Raw genomic sequence first — 20,669 nt, forward strand, 5'->3', positions numbered from 1 at the left:
CAAGTTCCCCATATATCTAGATATTCTCCCTGCCTCACAATAATTACAAATGGAAACCCCAAACCTTTAACTGAAATTGCACTCATCCCAGAGACCACACATGTAAATTGGTTTCGATACCACCAAATCTCGGATTTCCTTACAAAACACCCCCAAAAGGCTCAACTCTCATGTACCCTAACCAGATTTGAAAGTAGTTGCATTTATGATACCCTTAATAAAGGCTTCCTTTCTTTCACACATTAATTACTCATACAAACGCATAACTCGTCTCTCCCTTCCTATACACAAAAATGGGAAATTAAAATTGGCACCACCCAAACCCAGGAGGAGTGGCTAAAAATCATTTCCTACATGACAAAATCTTCATCCTCCATTTATGTAATGGAAATGAACGTCACATTTTTGTATAGATGGTATTATACCCCATACAGACTGCACACCATCCTTACCGCGCTCTTGCCAGAGTGCTGGAGAGGCTGCAACGCAACAGCCACCCCACGCACATATGGTGGACATGCACCATCGCTCAGACATACTGGGAGGCAATCAAAACTGAATTTGAATTCTTTTTACCCATAACTTTCGAATTAAACATCTGGTTTTTCCTTTTTAACAATTTTACTAAAGTTAAATGTAAATTACGACTAGCACTATTAACTATCATGACAAATACCAAAAAACTGGATAAGTCATAATCTTCCATCTATCCCTGCTTGGAAAGAAATGACCTCCCAGTCTCTTAATTAGAAAAATACCACTACACCTGCAATAAACAAACAGACGACTAACATTCAATCTGTGTCCTTTGGGAAGAATATCTTGACTAGAAACCCTCTCCACCCATGACTTGAAGTGTCCATCAATACCTCAAACTTAACAATATACACTATACTTCATCATGAGAACTGACGAAGGACTTCCTGATCCCTAGTCAGCCAACTATTCATCTTCACAGCCCAACAAATAAAAATAAGTGTTTTTTCCCTGCATGAATGATTTAATCTGATTATACCTTATGCAGTCTAAACCCATGCTTATGCCTGTTAATTTAACGTATAACCATATTTCTTGTTAACGAACTGCAACATGTAACTCATTCTTGAAGAAAACGTTTTTTCTTTTGTGTTCATACAATAACAAAGATTTGATGCACATGTAACTATCTTCTACCTTTACACGTTTGTATCGGTTATACAATTTTCAATAAAGCATTTGAGAAAAAAAAAAGAAAAAAAAAAGATAGCAAGAGAATGAAGAAAATTTGATAATAAGAGTAAATTAGAAAGTTGCTTAAAATTGCCTGCTCTATCAGAATCATAAAAGTTTAATTTTGATTAGACTATTCCTTTAAAGTGATTGATGAGTTTAAGGAATTAAAGCCCAGTATAAAAAATACTCTTAAAAACAGGGGTACTTTAATTCATTAAACTTTACAAACACACTTTTTTGTTACTTACCTTTTTGTTATGGTAAACAGACCGCCGATCCTCCGCCCGCTCTCCTTCTGTATTTTGCATATCAATGACAAATCTGGCTTCCTCCAATTGTTGCATGCTCTACGAGCTGGACGCCAATGGGAGCAAGCATCGATTGGAGGAAACCGGATTCGTCATCGATCTGCAAACTTGTAAAGTTTAATTAATTAAAGTGTCCCTTATTTTAAGATTATTTTTTTTATACGGGGCTTTAATTCCTTAAACTTTACAATCACTTTAAGAGCTGTTTATCTTGCTATGCAGAGTCCTGGATGTGGAGAGACACATACAGGGCTCTCGTCCCTAACCCGCTGTGTGAACGAGGTATACCTGAACATTGCAATGCTAAAAATAGTCCCCAAAGGTGCGTGAGTTCTCTGCATACCAGCGAGTTCTTGACTATTAGGCCCTTAGTCTTTATCTATGTCTAAGGGATCTTGTTATGTAAAGCTAGTGATATATTTGGAGAATTGCGCATATGCAAAAAAAGGAGAGAAGGTGCGCAATGCTGCTTAAGATTGTAAATTGTCTTCCACTGTTTAAGTAATTTTTGTTGCTTGTTTTATTTATTTTTATTTTTTTGCTAAACCATTTTATTTTGATCACTAGCTCATGGACTCTTGCCAATTACATGAAAGAAAAATGTATTTGTTGAAACCTCCAAAATACACAAATAATAGTTTTTGTACATCATTATTGCTAGGATTAATTATGTGTCTACTTACCCAGCATCTTTTAACAGATCCAAGAAAGAATGAAATTTACTGAAAGATTTTTCTATGCTATCAAGAACACCTTCATCCTCCAAAATAGCAGAAGTTGTAGCCTGCTGGTGAAGAGAGTCGGAAAGGGTCTGATTGATTCGTCTCAACTGATTATTTTCAGCTTCCAACTAAGAAAACGTTAAATAGTAAAAAACAAACAAAAAAAAACATTATTTTTTTTATATCTTAAAGCATCTAGAATGTGCTGTAAAACATGACAAATATTTTAAAAGGAGGAGATGACTGCTAAAAACCAGAAGGTAATATATAAGCAGATATCTTATAATCATAGATAAATCCAACTTTCCCCAATACATTTGAAATCAGGGTTTCTGTATAAAATAAAACTTTATGTTAATAACAAAAAACTTTATTAACATAGCTTGTTGTATTGCCATATACAAGTGGAAATTAGCATAATAAATTATCTCCAAGTAGAGTGCAGGATTTCTTAAAGGGATATGATACTTTACGGTATTCTGAGAGAATACTCCTCTAGCAAAACACTGTACATAAGGAAGCAGCCACTTTAGCCTTGTTTTTATGTTTCTACATTTAATCAGTGCTGCGTGCCCTCACGGTGCATGTGTACCGAAGCTGATTGGCATACTGTATATGCCCCATTAGACCACGTAGCATACTCACTCATCAGTCAGCGTTGTCAGAACAGAAATTTAAGTTTTGCCACTAATAAGGTTATAACAACCCATTTTAATTGAAAATAATTTTTATTGTATTTTCCAAAAACAAAATAAAATATACAATTACAAGATTGGAAGATTAGGTCACGGTCCATTATGTACAATACATGCACCTAGTATTAAATCAAACAGAAATCATATAGAGGCACAAAAAAAGGAGTGAGCAATACGACATATCATCGGTAGCAGGAGGAGTGTGTTAGCGTATGTGGGATCAGTGAGCTGGACAACTGCTAATAGTCCAGGAGGCGTTTGTGGCACTTATCAAGTGCTGTTCATCCTGTAAGTACGGTATTTACTGTGCGTGTGTGGAGTCTTGGCTTAATTGATACACACTATGGTGGCACCCTCTTCTCTTTTATTATAGCAGGAGATTTGCGGTCTGTGCGAAAGGACAGCGATCTGGACAGCTGTTGATGGTCCAGGAGGCTCTTGTGGCACTTATCAAGTGCTTTATATCTCGTAAGTATGAGTTATACTGTGTGTGCCCAGAGTCATTGTTTAATTGATACACACTATTGTGGCGCCTTCTTCTTTTATATTGTTAATTTCACAATAGTACAAACAAGAAATATAAATGTATTAATTTTCATGTTAAACACAGGTAGGGGGGGTCATGAAGGAGAACTTGGATAGGGGTCAAATTGATAGTTGTTTAAAAAATGTCACTTAATAATTTAGAGGTTTGTATCCAGATATTGGTAACATGCTGGCAGTGCCACCACATATGTGGGTAAGTCCCTCTATCAACACATCCTCTTAAACAGTTCCCTTTACTCGGGTCATTAGTAATAACAACCCATTTTAAATGCTGCTTTGTCATTTGAAGGGACATTTAATGAAAATAGAACATAGCAATATTCATTATTTATTTTCCCCACTTTTGCTATAAAACCTATGCTTGTCTCACACTCCCTAGAGAAGGTGGAAGTCAAATTCTGCAACCTAAGTAAATTACCTAAACCAGTTATCTAGGGATTACATAAAGTCGTGCACACGTACAGTAAGTCCTTATTGGTCACAAATCAAGGGAGGTGAGGTATGTAGCTGGTACTGGTAATTTTAAAGCAAAATAAACAATTAATGTAAACTGCAAATTCTTTCATTTTCATGAATTTATTAATTTATTGGGAATTCACTTTTGAGTTTATCATCCCTCGAAGATCATTTGTGCCACAGAGAAAAATATTCTGTGACAAACCAGTGTGACCCCTTTGAAAAAAAAGGACCTTCAAGGCCTAAAATATCAGAGAATTGTTATTTAAATGAGATAATCCATTAACCTCAGACACACAGTCTGACATTTAGCCTGGTCAATGAGGTGAAGCTTATCGGAAAAAGCACTGTAAGCAAAGGAGACCATGTCTAGGGAAATAAATGAAGATAAAGGTCAGTGAAATTGTCTATTCCTCGTTTTACTGAGATATGCAATTGCAGTAACAGTTTATTCCCTGCTAGCCATCTCTAGAAGGCTTAAAGGGACATGAAACCCAACATTTTTCTTTCATGGTTTAGGTAGAAAATACAATTTTAAACAACTTTCCAGTTTACTTCTATTATCATATTTTCTTCATTCTCTTTGTATCACTTGTTGAAGGAGTAGCAATGCACTACTGGTTTTTAACTACACACATGGGTGAGCCAATGACAATCGGTATATATATATATATATGCAGCCACCAATCAGCAGCTAGAACCTAGGTTCTTTGCTGTTCATTAACTTTCCTAGATAAACCTTTCAGCAATGGATAACAAAAGAAGGAAAACAATTAAATAATGGAAGTAAAATAGAAAGTTGTTTAAAATTGTATGCTCTGTCTAAATCACTAAAATGTCTAATTATGACTTTACTGTCCCTTTAAATGCTGCAATATAAGCAATGGAATACTCAAATCATAGATATCATGGAAAAGTGTTACAGCACAGAGTACCTCTACATCCGGTTTATTAGACAGTGTTATGGAGATAGTAGAGCAAGCGCAGTCAAAGCCTAAAAATGTAAATGATAACACTTTTATGGTACATAAAATAGAAGTAGTGCCGTTTAACTGTGAAATTTAGAATGTCAACAGTTCGTAACATTCTAATATTTTCGGAGTTGCCCTGTTTTTTTTACCATATAAATAGTGATTTAATCACTGTATGCAAGGTGTGTATACACAGAGGAAGATTTCTCATTCTTGGGACAGATAAAGTTCACAGGTAGAAAACCTGTCCACCTGGGATTACAAACTGCAAACAGCATTTGCTGCCCATGTTTATCATTACACGAGCGACATACAACCAACTGTGTGAGGGCAGTGCTGGTCAATTACCCCCAGAAGAATCAGTCCTGTGTGATTTTAAACAGCCATCTCTGAGGTGGTGGAGAGGGTTTAAGAAGCAGACATTATAACTGCAGCTTCATAAATATCAGTTGAAATCTCACATGAGCAGCCTGTAACAGATAGGGGCATTAGCCCTTTAATAAATATGCTACACAGTCTAGTTTGAAAAAAATTAACATCCTCAGATTGTTCACATTTTTGAGGTCCATGTATTCGTTATTTTATTTTATTATCAAATAGTAAAACAATGTTGGTTACTGCTATTAAGTAATTATTTTTGGAACTAAAGAATTGGAATATTTTATTACAGAGTTATAACATCTTTGCAGAAAAATAAATTTTATCCTCCACAAAAATCTTGTATATCAGGGGTTAACTTTCTTGTAACACTGAGTCCCTAATCTTAGAAAATAAGGGAGAAAATTATTTTTGGAACTGTGCCAGTTTATCCTGACCCAATATCATATATTATGCCATGGCATGATTAAACAGTAATATTTTCTTTACATTATGGAATTGTTTTAATGTTTATTTAACCCTTTACATTATGGAATTGTTTTATTGTTCAATGTCTATTTAACCTATATAAATAGACATTTAAACACACAGGTTCCCATTCCAATCCATCAGGATTTCTGTGTGAAAACTTTGTATGCAGTCTTGGGTGATTTTTCGCTTTGGTTTCAAGGTTCAAACCATTAGAAGTGCTGCGATTTCAATAAGTAAAAATGGTCAAATTACATAAAGGATTTAACAGGAACAGTTAACTGTGCCAGGTGATATATGATGTGCTGCTAGATCCCATATTGAATGGAGACTTTTGAGACATATATGCCATTCACTAATGGTTATACAGCTTTGTGCTATGTGAAATAGGTAAAAAGAATTCTCTCAGGAATCTAATTTCTGCTAGACTCAGCTCTGTATCCACACATATTTAGTTTCTTTATTCTGCAAGAGTCTAGCATCCCCTAACCTCTGGTAAGGCATTTAGCAAAATTAATCCTTCTCTTGAAATCCGCCCAGCCCCTCTGAAGAAGAAGAGTAGAAAGAGCTGTGTATTGTGACATGGCATTTAACAGGTATATTTCAAAGGCCTCCACTCCAACCTGCTCTAACATCATGCATGACGTGGCACAATTAATCAGACTGAATTAAATTCTTGCAAGGCAGAGTATTTTAAAAATGTGCACTCTGATGGATTAAACACATAGGCAAATTTCTGCTCAGAAACTGCAAGCATTGCAGCTCCCTAGCAGAACATGGCCAGAGAGCCAATCAGGAGCAGTATCTGCACTGAGTCACCAATAACTGACGGTTTCCTGCTTGGGAGTCGCAAACATTGAAGAATTTTACGTAGAAGCTTAACCCTATGTAGGATTTAAAACACACAGTTAACTACAATTATTAATGCAAACATGGCATGACCTAGCAATTCGTATTCACCTGTAATACCCATACATTAGATGGAAGAGACAAACTCTCTGACGCTAACAACTAATATAAGATCAATTAGAGTTTATTTTTTAACAAATATCCAGTGTTTAAAGGGATATTAAAGTACAAAAAGAAAATTCTCTTATGTGTTAGAGCTTTGTATTATCTCACTATTACTTCATATAACTGTCTTTTTAACCCCTTTTTAGTTAAGTGTACTCAGGCAAGCAGTTAATTGTATTTAAAGTTGCTGCAAGAACACCCTTTAAATGGAATGAACTCTCTGTCCCATCCCCAGTGGGAAACAGATATCCTCTGATGTCTCTTGTTTACACAGCTTTTCTGCAACCGTATAGCAATACTCACATTTTCAGTATAGGTGGAGGTTTTAAAAGAAAAAGCAGCTATTCAAAATGACAAAATAGAGGTAAAACAGTTATGTGTAAACAATCCCATTAATGTCAGCACCAGAGCAGCAATGCAACCTAGCTTAACACATCTGTTGAGAAGAAAGGAAGCATACGTAGGTAGCCACCAAAAGGGGCGGACTGTGAATAAAAAGAAGGTAAGAAGGTCTGCAAAAATATGAAGAGCAGCCCTATTTTTTATTGAGTGCATAGAATGCAGTGTGTTGTCTCACAGTGTGACTAGATTACACTAGAAACCATTCTAATGAGGGATACAAAAATAGTACAAAATAAAACTTACAAGAAAATACTTAGTGGCCTTAAAGGGACAGTATACACTCATTTTCATATAACTGCATGTAATAGACACTACTATAAAGAATAAGATGCACAGATACTGATATAAAAATCCAGTATAAAACTGTTTAAAAACGTACTTAGAAGCTTTCAGTTTAACTCTGTTGAAAAGGTAGTTGGAAAGCCCACTGCAAGTGGGAAATAAGACACTCCCCCCCTCCCCCTTCTTTTGCATATGAAAAGACCCTTTACACAAACAGGAGCAAGCTGGAGAAGGTAGCTGACGGTATTCAAATAAAACTTTGGGGCTTGGTTAGGAGTCTGAAAATCAGAGCAATGTTATTTAAAAATAAGCAAAACTAAACATTTAAAAAAAAAACTTTATGGGCTTTATAAATAGATCATCTACAAAACATTTATGCAAAGAAAAAATGAGTGTATAATGTCCCTTTAATACATATAGCTCAGAGGAGATAGGACAGGTGATACAGCTGCATTGTCTCGCCTGTTTATATTGTAGCTGCCCACTGGGACATTTCCTGCTGCCCTGGTTGGCTAATCCAGCTTTGACCACCAATTACCATATAGCTTCCAGTAGTGCATTGCAACTGCAGAACAGACTATAAATATGAGTTTACCCATAACACACATGCAAAAAACAATGCAATAATAAACTTTGTAACACATTAGATCACTTTCCTTTTGCCCTTTAATCAATTGTTAAAGAAAATCATTTTTCATAAAAATAAAATACAAAAAGCCATCTGTGTATCCTCCTACACTTGCCCATTAAAACACAATGCACTAAACAGGCACAGGACACAGGAATCTATTTGTCCACATAAACAACTTCCTTTGGGAGAAAAATAAAACTTTGCTAGACTACCTCAATTATCCTGTCATCAGCTCTTAATCTTGCTTTTCTTTCCTCGTTTAGCCTTCGTTGGCATTCTTCCAATTCCACCTGTCAGCAGGAGACATGTAATTGGGGTTGAGTCTTGCACTTTGTACGGACACTTGGAAGTCAGTAAGATTCTGTTCAGATGTGAGATTAAAACACTGGTTGCCTCGTAAATTCACTTCTATACTTTAACCTTTACATTTATGTTTTTAGTGTAATAAAGAAATAAATGTGTCACCAACGATGGAATCACCAGGTAGAGGTTAAATGTAGTGCAATGCACTTGTAAAAAATGTAAAGCTATAGTTCTACAATACGATGTCATCAAGACTATGGCCACAACTGATAACACATATAACACACACAAAAGCCTTGGAATCAGTGTTTATATCAATACATAATGTTTTCCACTTTGTTATTACATTTAAAATGTTACAGAAACATGTTCAAAGGTTCAGTTTCCTACCAGAGGACACAGGTAAATTACATGCAATTTTTAAAAATTATTTAAGGGGAAAACAATGATTTGATATTATTTAAATACCTGTAAACGCTTGTATTTTTTTGCACCAATTTTGTTGAGGGATTTGTCTACTGCAGACTCAAGGTTAAAAACATCTAAAGCACTTGCTTCAACATCTGAGGAAGTATCAGTATCCATCAATACTTTAACTGGAGAACCTGTCTAATAAAAAACAAACAACAACTTTAAGAGTACTGAATTCAAACCTCAAATTTTCAATTTTATATTTTTCCACTATATGTAAAGAAAAGTCCATTTTTATTAGACATTAAAAATCATATACACATGCAAAATGTTTATAACAACGAGTCAATTTACCGCTTACTGTCTAAAGAAAGGGTAGATTACCCTGGCATAATAAAAATTACTTTATTGCTTGTTTTATACTAAATAAATTGTGTGTGAGATAGAGATATATTGACATTAACAGAGGAGGTATGTGTGTGTGTATATATATATATATATATATATATATATATATATATATATATATATATATATATATATATATATATATATACACACATACATACATATATATATATATACACACATACATACATATATATATATATATATACACACACACACACACACTGTATCAATATAACTTGAATGGAGAAAAAAAAACACTAACTAGAAGTAAATATTTCTTGGATATTAGCAGAAGAATTGCTGCCATCTACTGGATTATCATGTAATTTCACTTCACTACAGAGAGTAATTCAAGATAATATAAACAGGTCAGCTATTTGGTAGCAGGGAAAAAAATTGAATTGTGGTTTACTTAAGTGTTTCACATACAAATTCACATTTAAGTATGAGTAGAAGAAAAAAAAGGAAAATATAATAGCAAGGAATAGTATAAGTAAGTACTAAAAATCTGGCAAAGGAAGGATGGGGAATACACTCACTCTCACAGTGAGTGGCACGTTAACAGTTGCACATGAGCAAAAAACATAATTTATGCTTACCTGATAAATTTATTTCTCTTGTGGTGTATCCAGTCCACGGATCATCCATTACTTGTGGGATATTCTCCTTCCCAACAGGAAGTTGCAAGAGGATCACCCACAGCAGAGCTGCTATATAGCTCCCCCCCTCACTGCCATATCCAGTCATTCGACCGAAACAAGACGAGAAAGGAGAAACCATAGGGTGCAGTGGTGACTGTAGTTTAATTAAAATTTAGACCTGCCTTAAAAGGACAGGGCGGGCCGTGGACTGGATACACCACAAGAGAAATAAATTTATCAGGTAAGCATAAATTATGTTTCTCTTGTTAAGTGTATCCAGTCCACGGATCATCCATTACTTGTGGGATACCAATACCAAAGCTAAAGTACACGGATGATGGGAGGACAAGGCAGGATTAAACGGAAGGAACCACTGCCTGAAGAACCTTTCTCCCAAAAACAGCCTCAGAAGAAGCAAAAGTATCAAATTTGTAAAATTTTTAAAAGGTGTGAAGCGAAGACCAAGTCGCAGCCTTGCAAATCTGTTCAACAGAGGCCTCATTTTTAAAGGCCCAGGTGGAAGCCACAGCTCTAGTAGAATGAGCTGTAATCCTTTCAGGGGGCTGCTGTCCAGCAGTTTCATAGGCTAGGTGAATTATGCTCCGAAGCCAAAAGGAAAGAGAGGTTGCCGAAGCTTTTTGACCTCTCCTCTGTCCAGAGTAAACGACAAACAGGGAAGATGTTTGACGAAAATATTTAGTAGCTTGTAAGTAAAACTTCAAGGCACGGACTACGTCCAGATTATGTAAAAGACGTTCCTTCTTTGAAGAAGGATTAGGACACAATGATGGAACAACAATCTCTTGATTGATATTCTTATTAGAAACCACCTTAGGTAAAAACCCAGGTTTGGTACGCAGAACTACCTTATCTGCATGAAAAATCAGATAAGGAGAATCACATTGTAAGGCAGATAGCTCAGAGACTCTTCGAGCCGAGGAAATAGCCATCAAAAACAGAACTTTCCAAGATAAAAGTTTAATATCAATGGAATGAAGGGGTTCAAACGGAACTCCTTGAAGAACTTTAAGAACCAAGTTTAAGCTCCACGGGGGAGCAACAGTTTTAAACACAGGCTTAATTCTAACCAAAGCCTGACAAAATGCCTGGACGTCTGGAACCTCTGCCAGACGCTTGTGCAAAAGAATAGATAGAGCAGAAATCTGTCCTTTTAAAGAACTAGCTGATAATCCTTTGTCCAAACCCTCTTGGAGAAAGGACAATATCCTAGGAATCCTAACCTTACTCCATGAGTAATTCTTGGATTCACACCAATAAAAATATTTACGCCAGATCTTATGGTAGATTTTCCTAGTGACAGGCTTTCGTGCCTGTATTAAGGTATCAATGACTGACTCGGAGAAGCCACGCCTTGATAGAATCAAGCGTTCAATCTCCATGCAATCAGTCTCAGAGAAATTAGATTTGGATGATTGAAAGGACCTTGTATTAGAAGGTCCTGCCTCAGAGGCAGAGACCATGGTGGAAAGGATGACATGCCCACTAGGTCTGCATACCAGGTCCTGCGTGGCCACGCAGGCGCTATCAGAATCACTGATGCTCTCTCCTGCTTGATTTTGGCAATCAGTCGAGGGAGCAGAGGAAACGGTGGAAACACATAAGCCAGGTTGAAAAACCAAGGAGCTGCTAGAGCATCTATCAGCGTCGCTCCCGGGTCCCTGGACCTGGATCCGTAACAAGGAAGCTTGGCGTTCTGGCGAGACGCCATGAGATCCAGTTCTGGTTTGCCCCAACGATGGACCAGTTGAGCAAACACCTCCGGATGGAGTTCCCACTCCCCCGGATGAAAAGTCTGACAACTTAGAAAATCCGCCTCCCAGTTCTCTACGCCTGGGATGTGGATCGCTGACAGGTGGCAAGAGTGAGACTCTGCCCAGCGAATTATCTTTGAGACTTCTAACATCGCTAGGGAACTCCTGGTTCCCCCTTGATGGTTGATGTAAGCCACAGTCGTGATGTTGTCCGACTGAAATCTGATGAACCTCAGGGTTGCTAACTGAGGCCAAGCCAGAAGAGCATTGAATATTGCTCTTAACTCCAGAATATTTATTGGGAGGAGTTTCTCCTCCTGAGTCCACGATCCCTGAGCCTTCAGGGAGTTCCAGACTGCGCCCCAACCTAGAAGGCTGGCATCTGTTGTTACAATCGTCCAATCTGGCCTGCGAAAGGTCATACCCTTGGACAGATGGACCCGAGATAGCCACCAGAGAAGAGAATCTCTGGTCTCTTGATCCAGATTTAGTAGAGGGGACAAATCTGAGTAATCCCCATTCCACTGACTTAGCATGCATAATTGCAGACGTCTGAGATGCAGGCGCGCAAATGGCACTATGTCCATTGCCGCTACTATTAAGCCGATTACTTCCATGCATTGAGCCACTGACGGGCGTGGAATGGAATGAAGGACACGGCAAGCATTTAGAAGTTTTGATAACCTGGACTCCGTCAGGTAAATTTTCATCTCTACAGAATCTATCAGAGTCCCTAGGAAGGAGACTCTTGTGAGTGGGGATAGAGAACTCTTTTCCACGTTCACTTTTCACCCATGCGACCTCAGAAATGCCAGAACTATCTCTGTATGAGACTTGGCAATTTGAAAGCTTGACGCCTGTATCAGGATGTCGTCTAGATAAGGAGCCACCGCTATGCCTCGCGGTCTTAGAACCACCAGAAGTGAGCCCAGAACCTTTGTAAAAATTCTCGGGGCTGTGGCCAACCCGAAGGTAAGAGCTACAAATTGGTAATGCCTGTCTAGAAAGGCAAACCTTAGGAACCGATGATGATCTTTGTGAATCGGTATGTGAAGGTAGGCATCCTTTAAGTCCACTGTGGTCATGTACTGACCCTCTTGGATCATGGGTAGGATGGTCCGAATAGTTTCCATTTTGAATGATGGAACTCTGAGGAATTTGTTTAAGATCTTTAGATCCAAGATTGGTCTGAAGGTTCCCTCTTTCTTGGGAACCACAAACAGATTTGAATAAAACCCCTGTCCTTGTTCCATCCGCGGAACTGGATGGATCACTCCCATTACTAGGAGGTCTTGCACACAGCTTAGGAATGCCTCTTTCTTTATCTGGTTTGCTGATAACCTTGAAAGATGAAATCTCCCTTGTGGAGGAGAAGCTTTGAAGTCCAGAAGATATCCCTGAGATATGATCTCCAACGCCCAGGGATCCTGAACATCTCTTGCCCACGCCTGGGCGAAGAGAGAAAGTCTGCCCCCCACTAGATCCGTTTCCGGATAGGGGGCTGTTCCTTCATGCTGTGTTGGGGGCAGCAGCAGGCTTTCTGGCCTGCTTGCCCTTGTTGCAGGACTGGTTAGGTTTCCAGGCCTGTCTGGAATGAGCAACAGTTCCCTCTTGTTTTGAAGCGGAGGAAGTTGATGCTGCTCCTGCCTTGAAATTTCGAAAGGCACGAAAATTAGACTGTTTGGCCTTTGATTTGGCCCTGTCCTGAGGAAGGGTATGACCCTTGCCTCCAGTAATGTCAGCAATAATTTCCTTCAAGCCAGGCCCGAATAAGGTCTGCCCCTTGAAAGGAATATTGAGTAACCTACGGCTAGATTTAGAGTTTTGTCGGTAAAGACCCGCGTATCTAACGCTGGCTTTTTTCTGGCCGCACCTTTAAAATAACTCTGGTATTGAGAGTTCACAGAATGGCTGCGTTAGGCTCCAAAAAAGGAGCGTAGAGCATATTTAACGCAACTTCAACTCTCGATACCAGAGTTGCTTACGGACGCGGCCAGCCTCAAAAACATGCTCGTGCACGATTCCCCCATAGGAAACAATGGGGCTGTTTGAGCTGAAAAAAAACCTAACACCTGCAAAAAAGCCGCGTTCAGCTCCTAACGCAGCCCCATTGTTTGCTATGGGGAAACACTTCCTACGTCTGCACCTAACACCCTAACATGTACCCCGAGTCTAAACACCCCTAACCTTACACTTATTAACCTCTATTCTGCCGCCCCCGCTATCGCTGACCCCTGCATATTATTTTTAACCCCTAATCTGCCGCTCCGTAAACCGCTGCTACTTACATTATCCCTATATACCCCTAATCTGCTGCCCCTAACACCGCCGACCCCTATATTATATTTATTAACCCCTAACCTGCCCCCCACAATGTCGCAGCCAGCTACCTACAATAATTAACCCCTAATCTGCCGACCGCAAAGAGCCGCCACCTACATTATAGCTATGTACCCCTAATCTGCTGCCCCTAACACCGCCGACCCCTATATTATATTTATTAACCCCTAATCTGCCCCCTCAACGTCGCCTCCACCTGCCTACACTTATTAACCCCTAATCTGCCGAGCAGACCGCACCGCTACTATAATAAAGTTATTAACCCTTAATCCGCCTCACTAACCCTATAATAAATAGTATTAACCCCTAATCTGCCCTCCCTAACATCGCCGACACCTAACTTCAATTATTAACCCCTAATCTGCCGACTGGAGCTCACCGCTATTCTAATAAATGTATTAACCCCTAAAGCTAAGTCTAACCCTAACACTAACACCCCCCTAAGTTAAATATAATTTTAATCTAACGAAATTAATTAACTCTTCTTAAATAAATTATTCCTATTTAAAGCTAAATACTTACCTGTAAAATAAATCCTAATATAGCTACAATATAAATTATATTTATATTTATATTATAGCTATTTTAGGATTAATATTTATTTTACAGGTAACTTTGTATTTATTTTAACCAGGTACAATAGCTATTAAATTGTTAAGAACTATTTAATAGCTAAAATAGTTAAAATAATTACAAATTTACCTGTAAAATAAATCCTAACCTAAGTTACAATTAAACCTAACACTACACTATCAATAAATAAATTAAATTAAATACCTATAATTATCTACAATTAAACCTAACACTACACTATCAATAAATAAATTAAATACAATTCCTACAAATAAATACACTGAAATAAACTAACTAAAGTACAAAAAATAAAAAAGAACTAAGTTACAAAAAATAAAAAAATATTACAACAATTTTAAACTAATTACACCTACTCTAAGCCCCCTAATACAATAACAAAGCCCCCCAAAATAAAAAAAATGCTCTACCCTATTCTAAATTACTAAAGTTCAAAGCTCTTTTACCTTACCAGCCCTGAACAGGGCCCTTTGCGGGGCATGCCCCAAGAAGTTCAGCTCTTTTGCCTGTAAAAAAAACATACAATACCCCCCCCCAACATTACAACCCACCACCCACATACCACTAATGTAACCCAAACCCCCCTTAAATAAACCTAACACTAAGCCCCTGAAGATCTTCCTACCTTATCTTCACCATACCAGGTTCACTGATCGATCCAGAAGAGCTCCTCCGATGTCCTGATCCAAGCCCAAGCGGGGGGCTGAAGAGGTCCATGATCCGGATGAAGTCTTCTATCAACGGCATCTTCAATCTTCTTTCTTCGGGAGCCATCATCTTCCATCTGACGCGGAACATCCTCTTCTCCCGACGCCTACTAGCCGAATGACGGTTCCTTTAAATGACGTCATCCAAGATGGCGTCCCTCGAATTCCGATTGGCTGATAGGATTCTATCAGCCAATCGGAATTAAGGTAGGAATATTCTGATTGGCTGATGGAATCAGCCAATCAGAATAAAGTTCAATCCGATTGGCTGATTCAATCAGCCAATCAGATTGAGCTCGCATTCTATTGGCTGTTCCAGTAATTTAGAATAGGGTAGGGCATTTTTTTTATTTTGGGGGGCTTTGTTATTTTATTAGGGGGCTTAGAGTAGGTGTAATTAGTTTAAAATTGTTGTAATATTTTTCTTATGTTTGTAAATATTTTTTTATTTTTTGTAACTTAGTTCTTTTTTATTTTTTGTACTTTAGTTAGTTTATTTCATTGTAGTTATTTGTAGGTATTGTATTTAATTAATTTATTGATAGTGTAGTGTTAGGTTTAATTGTAGGTAATTGTAGGTATTTAATTTAATTTATTTATTGATAGTGTAGTGTTAGGTTTAATTGTAACTTAGGTTAGGATTTATTTTACAGGTAAATTTGTAATTATTTTAACTAGGTAGCTATTAGTTATTAACTATTTAATAACTATTGTACCTGGTTAAAATAAATACAAAGTTACCTGTAAAATAAATATTAATCCTAAAATAGCTATAATATAATTATAATTTATATTGTAGCTATATTAGGATTTATTTTACAGGTAAGTATTTAGCTTTAAATAGGAATAATTTATTTAATAAGAGATAATTAATTTCGTTAGATTTAAATTATATTTAACTTAGGGGGGTGTTAGTGTTAGGGTTAGACTTAGCTTTAGGGTTTAATACATTTATTAGAATAGCGGTGAGCTCCGGTCGGCAGATTAGGGGTTCATGTTTGAAGTTAGGTGTCGGCGATGTTAGGGAGGGCAGATTAGGGGTTAATACTATTTATTATAGGGTTAGTGAGGCGGATTAGGGGTTAATAACTTTATTATAATAGCGGTGCGGTCCGGTCGGCAGATTAGGGGTTAATAAGTGTAGGCAGGTGGAGGTGACGTTGAGGGCGGCAGATTAGGGGTTAATAAATATAATATAGGGGTCGGCGGTGATAGGGGCAGCAGATTAGGGGTACATAGCTATAATGTAGGTGGCGGCGCTTTGCGGTCAGCAGATTAGGGGTTAATTATTGTAGGTAGCTGGCGGCGACGTTGTGGGGGGCAGGTTAGGGGTTAATAAATATAATACAGGGGTCGGCGGTGTTAGGGGCAGCAGATTAGGGGTACATAAGTATAACGTAGGTGGCGGTCGGCAGATTAGGGGTTAAAAAAATTTAATCGAGTGGCGGCGATGTGGGGGGACCTCGGTTTAGGGGTACATAGGTAGTTTATGGGTGTTAGGGTACTTTAGAGCACAGTAGTTAAGAGCTTTATGAACCGGCGTTAGCCCAGAAAGCTCTTAACTACTGACTTTTTTCTGCGGCTGGAGTTTTGTCGTTAGATTTCTAACGCTCACTTCAGACACGACTCTAAATACCGGAGTTAGAAAGATCCCATTGAAATGATAGGATACGCAAATGACGTAAGGGGATCTGCGGTATGGAAAAGTTGCGGCTGAAAAGTGAGCGTTAGACCCTTTTTTGACTGACTCCAAATACCGGCGGCAGCCTAAAACCAGCTTTAGGAGCCTCTAACGCTGGTTTTCACGGCTACCGCCAAACTCCAAATCTAGGCCCTAGACTTTGAAGTCACGTCAGCTGACCAGGATTTAAGCCATAGCGCCCTACGCGCCTGGATGGCGAATCCGGGAATTCTTAGCCGTTAGTTTAGTCAAATGAACAATGGCATCAGAAACAAATGAGTTAGCTAGCTTAAGCGTTCTAAGCTTGTCAATAAATTTCATCCAATGGAGCTGTATGGATGGCCTCTTCCAGGGCCTCAAACCAGAATGCCGCCGCATCAGTGACAGGCGCAATGCATGCAAGGGGCTGTAAAATAGAACCTTGTTGAATAAACATTTTCATAAGGTAACCCTCCAATTTTTTATCCATTGGATCTGAAAAAGCACAACTGTCCTCAACCGGGATAGTGGTACGCTTTGCTAAAGTAGAAACTGCTCCCTCCACCTTAGGGACCGTCTGCCATAAGTCCCGTGTAGTGGCGTCTATTGGAAACATTATTCTAAATATAGGAGGTGGGGAAAAGGGCACACCGGGTCTATCCCACTCCTTGCTAATAATTTCTGTAAGCCTTTTAGGTATACGAAAAACGTCCGTACACACCGGCACTGCATAGTATCTATCGAGCCTACACAATTTCTCTGGAATTGCAACTGTGTTACAGTCATTCAGAGCAGCTAATACCTCCCCAAGCAATACACGGAGGTTCTCAAGCTTAAATTTAAAATTAGAAATCTCTGAATCAGGTTTCCCCGAGTCAGAGATGTCACCCACAGACTGAAGCTCTCCGTCCTCATGTTCTGCATACTGTGACGCAGTATCAGACATGGCTCTTACAGCATTTGCGTGCTCTGTATCTCTCCTAACCCCAGAGCTATCGCGCTTGCCTCTTAATTCAGGCAATCTAGATAATACCTCTGACAGGGTATTATTCATGATTGCAGCCATGTCCTGCAAGGTAATCGCTATGGGCGTCCCTGTTGTAATAGGCGCCATATTAGCGTGCATCCCCTGAGCGGCAGGCGAAGGGTCTGACACGTGGGGAGAGTTAGTCGGCATAACTTCCCCCTCGACAGAACCCTCTGGTGATAATTCTTTTATAGATAAAGACTGATCTTTACTGTTTAAGGTGAAATCAATACATTTAGTACACATTCTCCTATGGGGCTCCACCATGGCTTTCAAACATAATGAACAAGTAGGTTCCTCTGTATCAGACATGTTTAAACAGACTAGAAATGAAACTAGCAAGCTTGGAAAACACTTAAAACAAGTTTACAAGCAATATAAAAAAATGTTACTGCGCCTTTAAGAAACACAAATTTTGTCCAAATTTGAAATAACAGTGAAAAAAGGCAGTTACACTAACGAAATTTTTACAGTGTATGTAACAAGTTAGCAGAGCATTGCACCCACTTGCAAATGGATGATTAACCCCTTAATACCAAAAACGGAATAACAAATGACAAAAAACGTTTTTTAAACAGTCACAACAACTGCCACAGCTCTACTGTGGCTTTTTACCTCCCTCAATACGACTTTTGAAGCCTTTTGAGCCCTTCAGAGAAGTCCTGGAACATGCAGGAAGAAGCTGGATGTCTGTGTCTGTAATTTTTGCTGTGCAAAAAAAACGCTAAATTAGGCCCCTCCCACTCATATTACAACAGTGGAAAACCTCCAGGAACTGTTTCTAGGCAAAATTCAAGCCAGCCATGTGGAAAAAACTAGGCCCCAATAAGTTTTATCACCCAACATATATAAAAAACGATTAAACATGCCAGCAAACGTTTTATATTACACTTTTATAAGAGTATGTATCTCTATTAATAAGCCTGATACCAGTCGCTATCACTGCATTTAAGGCTTTACTTACATTACTTCGGTATCAGCAGCATTTTCTAGCAAATTCCATCCCTAGAAAAATATTTTAACTGCACATACCTTATTACAGGAAAACCTGCACGCTATTCCCCCTCTGAAGTTACCTCACTCCTCAGAATATGTGAGAACAGCAAATGATCTTAGTTACTTCTGCTAAGATCATAGAAAACGCAGGCAGATTCTTCTTCTAAATACTGCCTGAGATAAACAGTACACTCCGGTACCATTTAAAAATAACAAACTTTTGATTGAAGAAATAAACTAAGTATAAAACACCACAGTCCTCTTACGACCTCCATCTTAGTTGAGAGTTGCAAGAGAATGACTGGATATGGCAGTGAGGGGAGGAGCTATATAGCAGCTCTGCTGTGGGTGATCCTCTTGCAACTTCCTGTTGGGAAGGAGAATATCCCACAAGTAATGGATGATCCGTGGACTGGATACACTTAACAAGAGAAAGGGGTTTATCGCAGCTGTTTGCACACACAGGGTTTTCCCGCTCATATTACAAGTTGAAAATAAATGCGATCGCTTGAACTTAAAGCTTTGGATTAACGCGACCTAAGAGCTCTGGTTAACTGTTTAGCGACGCAAAAAAGTTTCACAAAATACATCAAAAATACATTTAACAGTACAGTGACACTCATGATAACACCATCTAATAAAATATTATTAAATTGCACAAAAAAAGTTATAAATGTTTAAAGATATGAGGTCTCATGTGTAAGGAAAAAAAAAAAGGCATGCAAAGTGCTTGAACATAGAGATGCATACATATACATGTCTAAACACACACACACACATTATATATATATATATATATATATATATATATATATATATATATATATATATATATATATATATATATATATATATACTGTATATGTGTGTGTGTGTGTGTGTGTATATATATATGTCTATATTTGTGTACAGATGTGTATATATATATATATATATATACACACACATATATACAGGGAGTGCAGAATTATTAGGCAAATGAGTATTTTGACCACATCATCCTCTTTATGTTGTCTTACTCCAAGCTGTATAGGCTCGAAAGCCTACTACCAATTAAGCATATTAGGTGATGTGCATCTCTGTAATGAGAAGGGGTGTGGTCTAATGACATCAACACCCTATATCAGGTGTGCATAATTATTAGGCAACTTCCTTTCCTTTGGCAAAATGGGTCAAAAGAAGGACTTGACAGGCTCAGAAAAGTTAAAAATAGTGAGATATCTTGCAGAGGGATGCAGCACTCTTAAAATTGCAAAGCTTCTGAAGCGTGATCATCGAACAATCAAGCGTTTCATTCAAAATAGTCAACAGGGTCGCAAGAAGCGTATGGAAAAACCAAGGCGCAAGAAGCGTATGGAAAAACCAAGGCGCAAAATAACTGCCCATGAACTGAGAAAAGTCAAGCGTGCAGCTGCCAAGATGCCACTTGCCACCAGTTTGGCCATATTTCAGAGCTGCAACATCACTGGAGTGCCCAAAAGCACAAGGTGTGCAATACTCAGAGACATGGCCAAGGTAAGATAGGCTGAAAGACGACCACCACTGAACAAGACACACAAGCTGAAACGTCAAGACTGGGCCAAGAAATATCTCAAGACTGATTTTTCTAAGGTTTTATGGACTGATGAAATGAGAGTGAGTCTTGATGGGCCAGATGGATGGGCCCGTGGCTGGATTGGTAAAGGGCAGAGAGCTCCAGTCCGACTCAGACGCCAGCAAGGTGGA

General features: G+C 38.4%; 1 protein-coding gene across 1 annotated transcript in view; it reads right to left on the minus strand.

The window, feature by feature from the left end:
• Positions 1-20,669, minus strand: part of CEP78 (centrosomal protein 78) — a 168,490-nt gene that overhangs the window by 31,037 nt on the left and 116,784 nt on the right. Inside the window, exons 12-14 of the mRNA XM_053702476.1 lie at positions 8,857-8,997; positions 8,298-8,375; positions 2,204-2,370 (exon numbers count right to left, since the gene is read on the minus strand). Of these exons, the coding sequence (XP_053558451.1) occupies positions 2,204-2,370; positions 8,298-8,375; positions 8,857-8,997 (386 nt within the window). The remainder of the gene's footprint in view (positions 1-2,203; positions 2,371-8,297; positions 8,376-8,856; positions 8,998-20,669) is intronic.

The sequence above is a fragment of the Bombina bombina genome, chromosome 2 (genome assembly GCF_027579735.1).
Source record: "Bombina bombina isolate aBomBom1 chromosome 2, aBomBom1.pri, whole genome shotgun sequence".
Taxonomy (NCBI): Eukaryota; Metazoa; Chordata; class Amphibia; order Anura; family Bombinatoridae; genus Bombina; species Bombina bombina.